Here is a 16,159-nt window from a genome sequence, read left to right as displayed (position 1 = left end):
TCATGTACACTGGGATCTTATGCACCAAAGACAAATTCCTTGTGGGTCCAATCACACTTGGCCAATAAAGAATTGAATTCTATTCTATTCTATTCTATTCTATTCTATTCTATTCTATTATTCTTGACCAATGTATTTTATTCTCCTTATGTTCACTGAAAGCATCTGCACCAAAGTCAAATTTCTTGTGTGTCCAATCACACTTGGTCAATAAAGAATTGAATTCTATTCTATTCTATTCTATTCTATTCTATTCTATTCTATTATTCTTGATTAATATATTTTATTCTCCTCATGTACACTGGGATCTTATGCACCAAAGACAAATTCCTTGTGGGTCCAATCACACTTGGCCAATAAAGAATTGAATTCTATTCTATTCTATTCTATTCTATTCTATTCTATTCTATTCTTTTATTCTTGATTAATATATTTTATTCTCCTCATGTACACTGAGAGCTTATGCACCAAAGACAAATTCCTTGTGTGTCCAATCACACTTGGCCAATAAAGAATTCGATAAGAAATAAAGAATTCTAAATAAAACTTCGTGGTAAATTTCTATGCGATTGCCGCTTGATGCCACTCTTCGTTTTTTTTAAACTCCAGGAAAATATTTTCTCGTCCCGATCAAAACAGATTCTACTAAGTCATTTTCTATACAGGTAGTCCTCGACCTGCAACGGTTTGTTTAGTGACCGGTCAAAGCACTGAAAAATCTGACTTGTGACCAGTTTTTGCAATTATGACCTTTGCTGCGGCCCCTATGATCACGTGATCAAAACTCAGAGGTTTGGCAAATACGGTTCATATTTATGACGGTTGCAGTCTCCCGGGGGTCATGTGATCCCCCCTTTGTGTCCTTCTGACAAGTCAAGTCAGTGGGGAAGCCAGATTCACTTAACAGCCATGTGACTAACTAAGCAACTGCAGTGCTTTTAACAACTGTGGCAAGAAAGGGCATAGAATGGGGTGAAACTCACTTCACGCATTTCTCACTTAACCACAGAAATTTTGGCCTCATTGTGGTCGTAAATCGAGGACTACCTGCATATGTCAATGTTAAAGGAGGACTCAAATAAAATAGAATAGAAATAGAATGGGATTTTAACAACGATGCAATGAAAAACTGATACATCGACGAATTGAATACTTTAGAATTTTCTGTTTTAAAATGGATAAGGATAACAATGATTTTATGTATACTTGATAGAGGATTGGTGATATAATGTATAACCCTAAGAATATATTACAAGGATATCTCGCTATTGATAAATAATTTTAATAAGGGGACAACTAAAAATTGGTATATATATATATATATATATATATATATATATATATATATATATATATATATATATATATATGTAGTGACTATTTAGATTATTTTGTTGAAAAATGAAGGAATAAGATTTCTGTTTGAATGAATGATGTACAAGGACAATAATGAACATAAGCATACCCGATAGTTGATTGGTGGAATTATGCATAATTGAAAATAGTGACATACAAATATAAATGGTTGGTAATTTTTTTTTTCATATTGGGATTTGTGATTATATAAAGGTTATACTGTTATCAAATAGACAATTAAGAATGTAAGGGAATTAGGTTTATTAAAAAATAATAATAATAATAATAATAATAATAATAATAATAATAATAATAATAATTGTAATTGAACATATACTGTACAATGAAAGTGAGGTATTTAGTTATACTAGATGAAAAATCTGTGATGGTAAATGTTATTCGAGAACATGGATGCAACAACACTTGTAACCAAACGACATGCTGTATGTGATGATGGGGGTTTTTTGTGTGTTTTTTTGTTTTTCTTTTGTTGTGTGTGTGTGTGTGTTGTTTGTTTAATAAAAATAAAAATTTATATTAAAAAAAAAGGATAGGATTCTTTATTGGCCAAGTGTGATTGGACACCCAAGGAATTTGTCTTTGGTGCATAGGGTCTCAGTGTACATTAAAAAAATGCATTCATCAAGAATCATAAGATACAACACTTAGTGACAGTCACAGGATACTAAAGCGATCAAAATCATACTAGGAAACTAAATACAACAATATAAATAGTAAAGATACCAGCAACAAGGTTATCGTCATAAATAGAAAAGGAGATAATCGGTAATAGGAAGGATGCGAATAATAGTAATTCAGACTTAGTAAATAGTTTGACAGTGTTGTGAGGATTAGTTGTTTAGCAGAGTGATGGCGTTCAGGGGGAAAAACTGTCCTTGTGTCTAGTTGTTCTGGTGTGCATTGCCCTATAACATCATTTTGGGGGTAGGAGTTGAAACAGTTTATGTCCAGGATGTGAAGGGTCTGTAGATATTTTCACAATTCTTTTTTTTTTTTTTTGGACTCGTGAGTTATATAAGTGGATATCCCTTCCCTGTAAGCATATCACAAAAATTCTAATTGTTTTTAAACTTTTAGGGAAGTGGGGGAGTAAAAAAACAACAACAATAACAGCACAGGCATTTTAGGGCAAATCATCTGGATGGATTTTCCAGGTGGATTGAAAGTTTCCAGGGATTCCTTCGCTGGAGAAGGAGGTGAGGGATTTTCTAGGGATTCCTTCACTCAAAGGAGATGAGGATCAGTTGACAGAATTGGCTGAAATGGCAAAATTGACTACTTTGCTTAAAGAAAAGAACATAAGTACTTATGCGCCAGGTGGCGCAGTGGTTAAATGCAGCACTGCAGGCTACTGCTAGATCAGCAGGTCAGCGGTTCAAATCTCACCGGCTCAGGGTTGACTCAGCCTTCCATCCTTCCGAGGTGGGTAAAATGAGGACCCAGATTGTTGTTGGGGGCAATATGCTGACTCTCTGTCAACCGCTTAGAGAGGCCTGAAAGCCCTATGAAGCGGTATATAAGTCTAACTGCTATTACTGCTATTGTTTATACTGGAAACCGCTTCTGAACTTTGTGCTTAAAAAAAAAAGAACATAAGTACCGTTGTTTCCACCTGGAAACCGCTTCTGAACTTCATGCTTGAGATGGAAAAGAATGAAACTTTGATTCTGGGTTTTAGAGATCAGACTGATAGATTCTTGTAGAAATGACTGGCTTATTGTCACGCCCCACTCCATTCCATAATTAGGAAAGAAGACCAAGAGACTCCATGGGTTGGAAATCCAAAGTACTTTTACTAATTATAAATGGTAAGCGAGCAGTAGTGAAGCAAGATCTGAATAATATGGCGCGAAAGCAATTGATATATGGCAAAGCCCGTTCCCCCCCTTAGGATCAAAGCTCCAGTCCAATCATAAGTCCTTCAAATGTCAGGTGTGAGATAACTTCAAAAAGACAGGCCAAGATGGAATGTGAAGGCCGTTGATGCAGGCGGGAAACACGTACGCATGCGTAAACCCCAACGACTGGAACATCCTAGAACATTCCTGCAGCAGACCTCCAGCACATCAATTAAAACCCTCCCACATACACGCCCCCCCCCCTCCCGTTTCATGGCAGCTGAAGCAGCAGCAAAGCAGAAGCTGACACTTATACTATTAGGGTAAAACAAAAAGTTGTGATTGTTGCTAATGCCCGATTCTACTGTAACAGAGAAAGTCAGTGCTTCTTTTTCTTTCTCTATCCTTCCTCCCTTTTCTCTGCCCTTTCTCCTTCCCTATCCTTCCCATTCTTTTTGCTTTCGTATTTCATATTTTATTTATAAAACTTTATAACCCAATAAAACGTATTCTGGGGGGAAAAAACCAGCAAAGTAAGGAGTGATTCTTACTGGATTCTCCATCTTTTCGCTTGAAAGGAAATTTGGTGGTTTTTCAATGTCGTGCCTGTGCAATTTTACACACAGTGTTGTGATCTTCTGTAAGCTGGCTCAGAGCTAAGTTCCCTTAAATTCAGGGATGGGTAGATTTCCAGGAAAAAAATCACTTTACTCTCAGGCGAATGGATTAAAGAGTAGAAGGATAGTATCTTGCTTCCCAGACTAAGACAGGATGAGGTATTTTGAAGTGGTTTCCGTTGTCATGTGGTAATGATATTTTAGCCTTATTGTGATTTCTTTTTTTTCCTGGCAAAGTTTGAAACTGTAGCATCTGTAGGAAATTGGAGCAAAAAGAAACGATTAGCGAACTAAATTGCAGAAATACAGTATATTTCATCAACGCAGGGATGTTTATTCTGAGAAGTTAATTGCTCTGGATTCAACCTTATTATGCATACTTAAAAGGGCAGCACAACCGTAAAACACAAATAATTTTAGGTACTTGGAGTCAAAGGAGAAAATGTTTTGAAAGGCACACAAACAAGTTTATTGCATTTTTTTCCCATCACCAAAGCCTGGTTAAAAACAGAGCAATTTGATAGTAAACCTACATGCTTAAGTTGTGTGTGCCACAAAGAAGTGTTTGGGGGGGTATCGGTAATCCTCATCTTACGACCACAGTTGAGTCCAAAACTTCTATTGCTAAGCAAGACGATTGTTAAGTGAGGTTTGGTCCCATTTAACGATTTTTCTTGCCACTGTGGTTAAGTGAATCACTGCAGTCCTTAACGTTAGTCACAGGGTTGTTAAGTGAATCTGTCTTCCCTATTGATTTTGCTTGTCAGACGGTCGCAAAAGGGGATCACGTCACCCCAGGGACACGGCAACCGTCATAAATATGAACCAGTTGCCGAGCGCCCGAATTTTGATCACGATGCTGCAATTGGTTGTTAAGTGTGAAAAATTTCAGTGCCGTCGTAACTTCGAATGGTCATTCAGTGAAAGGTTGGATTTCAAATATCTGCATGTTACTTTCTGCCTGTCCTCACCCCCCTTCCCTTCTCTCTTCAGCTAACAGTTTTTTGCAACAGTGAATTTCCAATGACAATTTACTCCTTTTGCCATAACTAATAGCCTAAAGCTGGGCAGATTTATTTATTTTAAGGGTCCTGTGTAATTATAATAATTCACTCCCTAGGAAGGCCACTGTATCAAGATCTCTGAGGTTCATACAAGTTGCTCGTTGTCCGAATGAAGCTTTAAGAGGCTATTGCGTTACCAAAGATCTGGGGAAAATCTGAATCAAGATCAGGATAGAGTTGGAAAGGGACCTTGTAGGTCATCTAGTCCAGCACCCTGCTCAAGCAGGGCACCCAATACCCATGATGGCCACAGGTGGCACACGGAGCTGTGTCTGCGGGCACGTGAGCCGTCACTCCACAACGCATGCACGCTTTCCTCCCGCTGGCCAGGTGATTTTAGGGTCTCTGCTGCAATTGCAGGGCGCATGCTGGAGAGACACACACATGTGCATGGATGGGGAGATGCGCACCCCCCATTTTTGGACTCAGGAGGCTGCAGGGAGGCCTGCTAGGCCCAAAATGGAGTGCAGGGGGTGGTGGTGGTGCATGTGCGGGGGGGGGGGACACATGCGGGGTGGTGTTGCACAAACATTGCATTATGGGTGTGGGCCAGTGGTGGGTTTCAAAATGTTTTAGAACCTCTTCTGTAGGTGTGGCCTGCTTTGTGGGAGTGTCCTGCCAGCCATGTGACCGGGTGGGAGTGTCTTGCTGGCCATGTGACCGGGTGGGAGTGGCTTGCCAGCCATGTGACTGGGTGGGCGTGGCCAACTTGTAAAATGTGGTGAAACTCACTTGACAACGCTCTTGCTTAGCAACCAAATTGTTGGCTCAGGAACTCTGGCATTGAAGTGTGCAAGTCTTAAAGCTATCAAGTTACAAGACCCTTGCACCCCTAGCCCTTTAGAAAAAAAGACCAAACTTGACAGCTTTAAGACTTGTGGACTTCAACTCCCAGAATTCCTCCTCTTGCTCTTCATCTTGATGATGTGCGGATGGGCGGGGGGAGGGAGCTGGAACCGGTTCTAAACGGCACTGTAGATTTGTGGAACCTTCTATAGAAGAGGTTAGAACTGGCAGGAACCCACCCCTGGTTCCTGTAGGGCCTATACCATATGGCTGTCCAATATCTTCTTTAAAACCTCCAGTGATGGAGTACGCACAATTTCTGGTGGCAAGTTGTTCTACTGGTTAATTGTCCTCACTGTTAGGAAGTTTCTCTGCAGTTCCAAGTTGCTTACCTCCTTGATTAGTTTCCATCCGTTGCTTTTTATCCAAAGCCTTTTGGTGCCTTGGAAAATAAATTGACCCTTTCTTGTTCTTTGTGGTAGCCCCTCAAATACTGGAATGCTGCTTTCATGTCCGTCCCCCCCCTAGTCCTTCTTATCTCTAGATTGGCCAAACCCAAATCCTGCAACCGTCCCTCATATGTTTTAGCCTTCAGGCCCTTAATTATCTTGGTTTCTCTTCTTTGCACTTCTTCCAAAATCTCAACCTCTTTTTTGTAACGTGGTGACCAAAACTGGATGCAGGATTCCAAGGCTTTATAAAGCGATACTAATACTTCACCTGATGTTGATTCTATGCCTCTGTTTCTACAACCAAGGATTGTATTAGATTATGGTCTGTAGCAGGGGTCCTCAAACTTTTTAAATGGGGGGGGAAGCAATTCACGGTCCCTCAGGCTGTTGTTGGGGGGGGGGCGGACCGACTAGGTGGGTGCGGCTAGGTGGTCATGTGACTGGGTGGGCGTGCCCAATTTAACAGTCCATTGAATCAGTGTTTCTCAACCTTGGCGACTTTAAGTCCTATGGACTTCAACTCCCAGAATCCCCCAGCCAGCATAGCTGGCTGGGGAATTCTGGGAGTTGAAGTCCACAGGACTTAAAGTCGCCAAGGTTGAGAAACACTGCATTGAATAATGCACACAAATTAAACTTAATTTGTTTTGCTCCTGGGGGTATTTTATTTCCTTTTGTCTGCAAGTTGCTCTTTTGGTTGACTTTTCTTTCTGCTATATCATTTGTCTGTTAAGAGAAAAGGGGCAACTCGGGAGGTGTTAAGACTTGGAGGTGATTGGCCCCTCCCATAAGACATAAAGGAGGAGCAAAGGCACGTGAGCCTTTGAGGGAAGCAACTTTGTTCATTCTGGTCGGTTTAAAGTCTGAAGCTCCGTTTTGTCTCTGTGCTCTGGGTGGCCTTGCAAAGCTAATTGGCAATTAGGTCTTTGGCAGCGTTTCAAGGGAGATAAAGGTGGGTGCTTATCAGCCTTATCCCGAAAGACTTTGGCAGAGTTCTGTCGGACTCTTTACAAACTCTGGGGATGTGGACAAGGCCATTCGAGCTGTGAGTGCCTCCACCTGTATTCTGGACCCGTGTCCCTCCTGGCTGGTTGCCAACAGCAGTGAGGTGACACGTGGCTGGATCCAGGCGGTCATAACCGCCTCCCTTCGGGAGGGGCACTTCCCCGCCGCACTTAAAACGGTGGTGGTGAGACCCCTCCTGAAGAAACCATCCTTGGATCCAGCCATTTTAAATAACTACCGTCCTGTCTCCAACCTTCCCTTTGTTGGGAAGGTTGTTGAGAAGGTGGTGGCCTTCCAGCTTCAACGGGCCTTGGAGGAAGCTAGCTACCTTGACCCCTTCCAGTCCGGCTTCAGACCCGGTTACAGCACAGAAACCGCTTTGGTCGCATTGATCGATGATCTCTGGAGGGCCAGAGATGGAGGCCATGCGTCCATCCTGGTTCTCCTTGACCTCTCGGCGGCTTTCGATACCATCGACCATGGTATCCTTCTGCGACGACTGCGGGAGGTGGGGGTGGGAGGCACTGTTTTGCAGTGGTTCTCCTCCTACCTCTCGGACAGGTCGCAGTCGGTGTTGGTCGGGGGGCAGAGATCGTCCCTGAGGCCCCTAAAATATGGGGTGCCGCAGGGTTCGGTCTTATCCCCCCTACTATTTAACATATACATGAAACCGCTGGGCGAGATCATTCGGAGGCACGGGATAAAATACCATCAATACGCGGACGATACGCAATTGTATCTGTCTGCCCCATGCCGACTCAATGAAGCGGTGGACGTGATGAGCCAGGGTCTTGAGGCCGTTAAGAACTGGATGAGCGCTAACAAACTGGTACTCAACCCGGACAAGACCGAGTGGCTGTTGTGTTTCCCTCCCAACAATTTGGCTAATGTTCCATCTATCAGGCTGGGGGGTCAAATTTTATACCCCTCAGATAGGGTTCGTAACTTAGGAGTCCTCCTGGATCCACAGCTGACTCTCGACCATCATCTGTCGGCTGTGACCAGGGGGGCATTTGCCCAGGTTCGCCTGGTCCGCCAGTTACGACCCTACCTGAATCGGGAGGCTCTCACAACAGTCACTCGAGCCCTTGTGATCTCTAGGCTGGAATACTGCAATGTGCTCTACATGGGGCTGCCCTTGAAGTGCATCCGGCGGCTGCAGTTAGTTCAGAATGCGGCCGCGTGAGTGATAGTGGGCGCACCGCGGTTCGCTCACATAACACCCATCCTCCGCGAGTTGCACTGGCTACCTGTTGATCTCCGGGTGCGCTTCAGGGTCCTGTTGACCACCTTTAAAGCCCTTCATGGTAGTGGATCTGAGTACTTGAGAGACCGCCTTCTGCCGATTACCTCCCTCCGACCGATAAGATCGCACAGACTGGGCCTCCTCCGAATCCCATCCGCCAGTCAATGCCGAGTGGCGACTACAAGGAGGAGAGCCTTTTCTGTTGCAGCTCCGACCCTGTGGAACGATCTCCCCGTTGAGATACGCACCCTCACCACCGTCCAGGCCTTCCGCGTAGCCCTTAAGACCTGGCTATCCCAACAGGCCTGGGGATAAGTCTCTAATTTGCCCCACCCGAGTGTTGAATGTTGAATGCAAGTTGTGTTTTTATTACGTTATTTATTTTGTTCACATATTGTTTGTTTTGAATTGCACCCCCTCCCTAATGATTGTAAGCCGCCCTGAGTCCCCTCAGGGAAAAGGGCGGCCTATAAATCCAAAAAAACTAAAAAAAAAAAACTAAACTAAACTAGAATAGAAAAATAGAACAGAATAAAAAAAATAGAATAGAATGTTTATTGAGAATAGAATAGAATAAAAAAAGAATAGAATAGAATATGGAGTAGAATAGAATAGAAATGAAATGAAATAATAGAATAGAAATAGAATAGAATAAAAAAGAATAGAATAGAAATGAAATAGAATAGAAATGAAATAGAATAGAAATAAAATAGAATAGAATAAAAAAGAATAGGGAATAGAATAGAAAAGAAATAAAATAGAAAAGAATAGAATAGAATAAAAAAGGATAGAATAGAATAGAAAACAAAAGAATAGGAAAGAATAGAACAGAATAGGAATTAACAGCATAGCATAGTGTAGCCTATCACACTCCCTGTATATTCAGTTCTGAAGGGGGGAATCTTATATGAGTCTGGGAGCTGTGAGAAAAATAGAAATCCAGCATCACAGGGCCTTCTTTATATTGGCACCTGGGCATTAATTTTGCCTTCTCCTGCAGGCCGGGCTGCCCTTTGCATTTTTTAAATTTAATTTTATTTATTTGTACCTGGCCTTTATTATTTCAGAGCTGGCTTTTTATGGTCCTATTTGGGACTCCGTATCCACGCTGCGGGTTAATATTCCCCCATTATGCTTTGTTTAAAACTTGTCTCTTTTTTTATTTGGGCTCAGCGGCTTAGCCTCACTTGTTTTTATGGAGTGCCGCTTCCATGAGATCGTTATCGGGGGTGAGTGGGTGGGCTGCCGATATTACAATCGAATAAATAAAGAAGAAAAATTTAAGCCTCCGGGAGGTCAGGCTTACCTACCACGTTTTACATGCCCGGAAAGTGTTATTAACAGATTAACAGAGTTGGAAGGGACCTTGCAGGTCATCTAGTCCAACCCCCTGCTCAAGCAGGAGACCCTAGCATCTGCCTCTACCTGGGATCGAACTCCTTCCTGATTGTGAGGCGAGAGCGCCACCTCTAGGCCACAGCAGCAGGTAAATTAAAACAAAGGGGGAGATCCATTCTTCCACTTTGGAGCAACAGGTTTTGTAATACGGGCAGTCCTCGACTTAATGACCATAAGTGCGCCCCAAATTTTTGTGGTTGAGCCAGACAATTGTTATAAATGAGTTTTGGCCCATTTTACGCTACATCTTTTTTCTTGCCACAGTTGTTACTGCCCTGGTGGCGCAGTGGGTAGAATGCAGTATTGCAGGCTGAGCTCTGCGCACTGTCAGGAGTTCGATCCTGACTGCCTCAAGGTTGATTCAGCCTTCCGTCCTTTCGAGGTCGGTAAAGTGAGGACTCAGATTGTTGGGGGCAAGAGGCTGACTCTGTAAACCGCTTAGAGAGGGCGGTAAAGCACTGTGAAGTGGTATATAAGTCTAAGTGCTATTGCTATTACCCTCCCTTCCTTCCTTCCTTCCTTCCTTCCTTCCTTCCTTCCTTCCTTCCTTCCTTCCTTCCTTCCTTCCTTTCTTCCTAGTGACTACTGCAGGCTAATTCTGCCCACTGCCAACAGTTCAATCCTAACCAGCTCAAGATTGACTCAGCCTTCTGTCCTCCGAGGTGGGTCAAATGAGGACCCAGATTGTTTAGGGCAAGAGGCTGACTCTGTAAACCGCTTAGAGAAGGCTGTAAAAGCACTGTGAAGTGGTATATAAGTTTAAGGGCGATTGCTATTGCTATTTTTTCCCTTTCTCCCTAAGGGAATCATGTGGTCGTTAAGAGAATCACCTCAGTTGTTAAGTGAATCATGTGGCTGTTAAGTGAATAACACAGTTGTAAAGCAAAACACTGCAGTTGTTAAACGAATCATGTAGTCGTTAGGTGAATCATGGCAGGTTTTTTAAAATGTGTATGGCATGTGTTAGCCAGGGATGTGAAAGGAATTTTTTCGGGCGGTGTTATCTTAACCGCGGGACATCTGCGTTCCAGGTCCCTACGTGGTTTATCGAACCACCGAGCCGCTGACGTCAGCCGAGTGCAAGCTCAGCGTCTTACCACCTGAGCTACTGCGGACTCCTCACTGCAGCTGTTAAGTGAACTACCTGGTTGTCAAACAAATCACCTCAGAGAAGAGAATCACCTTAGTTGTTAAGTGAATCATGTGGCTGTTAGGTGAATCACATAGTTGTAAAGCAAAATTGCTGTTGTCGTTAAGTGAATCATGTGGTGGTTAAATGAATCACATAGTTGTAAAGCAAATCGTAGCAGTTGTTAAGCACATCCTGTGGTCCAGAGGTGGTATACAGTCGGTTCGGATCGATTCGCCTGAAACGGGAGTGGAAACCGCGAGTGGGCCCATCCAACCGCCCGTCCCCCCCCCCCCGGATCTATGCCGTCCCATTTAGGCACGTTTTTGAGGCAGGGCGCATGTACGGAAGGCGTGTGTCTGAGCAAAGTGCATGCGCGGAAGGCCACTGATGTAGGCCTAACATAACCCAATGAAACTTTTCGTGAGGAAACTTACTATAGGACAGAATCATTAAAATAAGAAATCTACAGTAATCCTACCCATGTTATACTGTATGCTTAGCATTTTCTCTCTTGTCAGTGGTGGATTCCTAACTGGTTTGCTACCGGTTTGCTGCGCGAGCAGGCGCAATTTAACGAAAATTGGTCAGAAAAAAAGGGAAAACAGCTGAGGAGCGGGAATTTAAGCGGCCGCTCGGGATCAGCTAGGTTGCGGGAAGCCGTTGCAGCCGAAAAAGGGAGCTCAGGTTTTTGCTGGCGGAGAACTCAGGCCGCCACAGGCGCCCCCTGACCCAAGTGACGTCAAGCGGGCCATGCTCACCCTGGCCATGCCCGCTCTAAACCCCCCTCCCGGTCAAACACAACCCTGTTGTGGCCCTCAATGAAATCGAGTTTGACACCTCTGGTCTAGACACTTATCTAAAATGATATAGGTCTGTGGCAGTGGTGGGTTTCAAAACTTTTTAGAACCTCTTCTGTAGGTATGGCCTGCTTTGTGGGAGTGGCTTGCTGACCATGTGACCGGGTGGGGGTGGCTTGCCAGCCATGTGACTGGGTGGGAGTGGCTTGGCAATCATGTGACTGGGTGGGCATGGCCAACTTGTAAAATGTGGTGAAACTCACTTAACAACGCTCTTACTTAGCAACCAAAATGTTGGCTCAGGAACTCTGACATTTGAAGCATGCAAGTCTTAAAGCTGTCATGTTACAAGACCCTTGCACCCCTAACCCTTAAAAAAAAACCCAGGGGTGTTCAAACTTGACAGCTTTAAGACTTGTGGACTTCAATTCCCAGAATTCCTCCTCCAGTCATGTTGGCTCAGGAACTCTGGCATTGAAGAGTGCAAGTCTTAAAGCTGTCAAGTTACAAGACCCTTGCACCCCTAACCCTTTAGAAAAAAAAGCCCAGGAGTGTTCAAACTTGACAGCTTTAAGACGTGTGGACTTCAACTCCCAGAATTCCTCCTCTCGTTCTTCATCGGGGGGAGGGAGCTGGAAGTGGTTCTAAACGGCACAGTAGGTTTGTGGAACCTCTTCTATAGAAGAGCTTAGAACTGGCAGGAACCCACTCCTTGTCCGTGGGCACGTGAGCCGTTGCCTCAGCTCAGCTCCACTGTGCATGTATGCATGCCTCTTGCCAGCCAGCTGACTTTTGGGTCTCTCCCACGCATGCGTGTGGGGTGGGGCACATGTGGGAGACGCACACACATGTGTACAGGGTGCACCCCACCCCCATGGCCCATTTTTGGTCTCAGGAGGATGCAGGGAGGCCTACTAGGCCCAAAACCAGGTGTGAGAAGGGTCACACAAGCATGCATGAGGGAGGGAGGAGCAGGGCACATGTGCACATATGAGGGGGGGGCATGGCATGTGGGGGAGGATGTCACGCACACATTGCATTAAGGGGGCAGGGAGACACGTACGACCAAAAGGTTAGCCCTCACTGATATAGGTTCTCCTGCTTGAGCAGGGGGCTGGACTAAAAGACCCCCAAGGTCCCTTCCAGCTCCTTCCTTCTGTTCTAAGAATCCCTTTTGCTGGGTGGAATCTGGACCACAGCAAATCGATTCATTTCTATTTGGCTTTCTCACTTTCAGGAAATGCTCCAGGAGAAAAGTTTGTCGGATGTGGAGGATGGGTTTGTGGTACCCCAGGGCCCTGGCCATGCTGAAACCACCGGAGGGTCGCCAGTTCTTGGGGTGGCGGGAGTCAGCAACACCCCCCTGAACAGTCCTCAGATACCGGATGCAGAACAGGTAAGCATTTTGCAAATGAAAAAACGTTTACGGATAATTCTCAATCTTGTCCATTTTAAGAGATATGGACTTCAACGCCCAGAATTCCCTAGTCAGCCATCAAGCTAGAGGACCACGTTAAGCCAATGTTTCTCAAACTTTAAGATGTGTGGACTTCAAATCCCAGAATTCCTCAGGCAAAATTCTGGAAGCTGGAGTCCAAAGTTCTTAAAGTTTCTGGCTGGGGAATCCTGGGAGTTGAAGTCCATAGTTCTTAAAGTTTCTGGCTGGGGAATTCTGGGAGTTGAAATCCATAGTTTTCAAAGTTTCTGGCTGGGGAATTCTGGGAGTTGAAGTCCATAGTTCTTAAAGTTTCTGGCTGGGGAATTCTGGGAGTGGAAGTCTATAATTTTCAAAGTTTCTGGCTGGGGAATTCTGGGAGTTTAAGTCCATAGTTCTTAAAGTTTCTGGCTGGGGAATTCTGGGAGTTGAAGTCTATAATTTTCAAAGTTTCTGGCTGGGGAATTCTGGGAGTTTAAGTCCATAGTTCTTAAAGTTTCTGGCTGGGGAATTCTGGGAGTTGAAGTCCACATGTCTTAAAGTGGCCAAGATTGAACACCCCTAGTCTAAAGACAATGTTTTTCAACTTCGGTCACTTTAAGATGAGTGGACTTCAACTCCCAGAATTCCCAGGCCAAAATTCTGGAAATTGGAATTTACCAGAGGTGGGTTCCTACAGGTTGGGACCGGTTCGGCCGGATAGTTAGTAACTTGATGGGACACGTGACTGTACCATTTTTATCCTGGGCGTCACCATCTTTACTTTCTGTTCTGCACATGCGCAGAAAATTGAAAGAAAATGTAATTTTTATCCTTTTTTAATGGTGTGCGCATGCCAGTCCCAGAGAGGTGCCAGAGATGGGCCATTTTTTGCAAAAACAGAAGCATTTTTTGCAAAAACGGAGGCATTTTTGCCTTCCGCCAGCTGGCGGAAGGCAAAAATGCCTCCGTTTTTGCAAAAAATGCCTCCGTTTTTGCAAAAAATGCCTCCGTTTTTGCAAAAAATGGCCCGTTTTCGGCCCATTTTTCACAAAACGGGGGAATTTTTTCCTTCTCCCAGCCCTGTTGAAGCCTGCAGAGTGTTTCTTGGAGGTCAGGGAGGACAAAAAACTTTTCCCCCCTTACTGGGTAGTTTACAGGTGCTCCCTTAGCGCCTCCCCACCATCAAAACTTTTCACCACCGTTTTGGTGGGCATGGCTTGGTGAGGGGGTGAGTCATGTGACTGAGTGTGCGGGAGTGACGTCAAGTTTGCCATGCCCACTGAGTCACATGCTCCCCCATCTAGCCACGCCCACCAAACTGGTAGTAAAACTTTTTGAAACATACTCCTGGAGTCTACCCATGTTAAAGTTGCTGGCTGGGGAATTCTGGGAGTTGAAGTCCTCAAGTCTTAAAGTGGCCAAGATTGGACACCTCTGCTCAAAAGACAATGTTTTTCTTTTTTGCATATATATTTTTAATTTCCCAGTATTTAATTTTCCAGTCACTTTAAGATGACTGGACTTCAACTGCCAGAATTCCCAGGCCAAAATTCTGGAAATTGGAGTCTACCCATTTTAAAATTGCTGGTTGAAGAATTCTGGGAGTTGAAGTCCACAAGTCTTAAAGGTTTTGGACACCCCTGGTTTAAATGCAATGTTTTTTCAACTTTGGTTACTTTAAGATGGGTGGACTCCAAATCGCAGAATTCCCCAACCACATGATTAATGCTGAATAATTAATTAACAGGTAGTCCTCGACTTACGACCACAATCGAGCCCCCAATTTTGGTGGCTAAGCGAGATAGTGGTTTTGCCCCGTTTTATGACTTTCATTCCTATAGTTGTTAAGTGAATCACTGCAGTTCTTCAGTTGGTCACATGGAATCACTGCAGCTGTGGAATGAGTAACATGGTCGTTAAGTGAATCTCGCCTCCCCATTGACTTTGCTTGTCAGAAGGTTGCAAAAGGGAATCACTGGGACCGTCATAAATACGAGCCAGTTGCCCAGTGCCTGAATTTTGACCAAGTGACTATGGGGAGGGTGCAAAGGCTGTAAAGTGTGAAAAACGGCCGCGAGTCGCTTCTTTCACTGCCGTCGTAACTTTGAACGGTCACTAAAATGAATTGCTGTAAGTCGAGGATTATCTGTATGACTTTGTTTTTCCTGCCAAAGAACTCCTCGGTCTTCTATAATTAGAAAAAAAAAGGTGCTAACTTTCTCCTTCCACATTCCAGCAACTTTTTTCACTTTTAATTTTTATTCTTTCTTGATGTGTCGGAAGACCATTGAGAATATCAAGGTCTATTTGCACGAAAAAGAACTATGGAAGAAATTCCACGAAGCCGGGACTGAGATGATCATAACGAAAGCCGGGAGGTAAGTCTGCTTTTGCAACTATCAGTTTCAATACTTATATACATATCAACCATGAAACGCTATAATCTTTGCTCCCGGTTTGGAACTGGGAGCATGCGCGCGCGCGCGGCAGTCCTGCGCATGTGCAGGGAGTCTGTGATGATGTCTGGCCGGGCGGGTGGAGCCTCCTGCCACGGCCACTACTGGTTTGCCCAAACTGGGGAGAACCACAGAATACCACCTCTGATACATACTGCATTTTTCTGACTATAAGACGCACCAGTGTATAAGACGCACCAAGATTTTGAAGAGGTAAGAAGGGGCAAGGCAAAAATGCCCCCGTTTTTGCCTTGCCCTATCCCTAGCCCTTCTGAAGCCTACAGAGTGCTGCTGGGGGGGCTGAGGGAAGGCAAAAAAAGCCTCCATTTTTGTGAAAAACGGCTCATTTTTCACAAAAATTGGATGCGGGGGCGGGGCTTTGGGAGGCCAAAAATGGCTGTATTCGGTCTATAAGACCAACATTTCCATGCTCTTTTAGTGGGGGCAAAAAATACGGCACATACATACACACACACAAGCACAATTAAGTAATTAATTTGCAAAATGTGGATGCTGGAACTATCTGGAAACCTTGACCAGGTATGAGTGTAGAATTCCTGTTCTGGATTTTTAA

At 44.3% G+C, this 16,159-nt stretch overlaps 1 protein-coding gene across 1 annotated transcript in view; it reads left to right on the top strand.

Moving 5' to 3' along the window:
• Positions 1–12,952: 12,952 nt before the first annotated feature.
• The window catches only part of TBX4 (T-box transcription factor 4), a 68,468-nt gene continuing 65,261 nt past the window's right edge, over positions 12,953–16,159 (top strand). The window contains 2 exon segments of the mRNA XM_032216801.1: positions 12,953–13,108; positions 15,413–15,507. Coding sequence (XP_032072692.1) covers positions 12,953–13,108; positions 15,413–15,507 — 251 coding nt within the window.

The sequence above is a fragment of the Thamnophis elegans genome, chromosome 4 (genome assembly GCF_009769535.1).
Source record: "Thamnophis elegans isolate rThaEle1 chromosome 4, rThaEle1.pri, whole genome shotgun sequence".
Lineage (NCBI taxonomy): Eukaryota > Metazoa > Chordata > Lepidosauria > Squamata > Colubridae > Thamnophis > Thamnophis elegans.
This window is presented reverse-complemented; position numbering and strand designations above follow the sequence as displayed.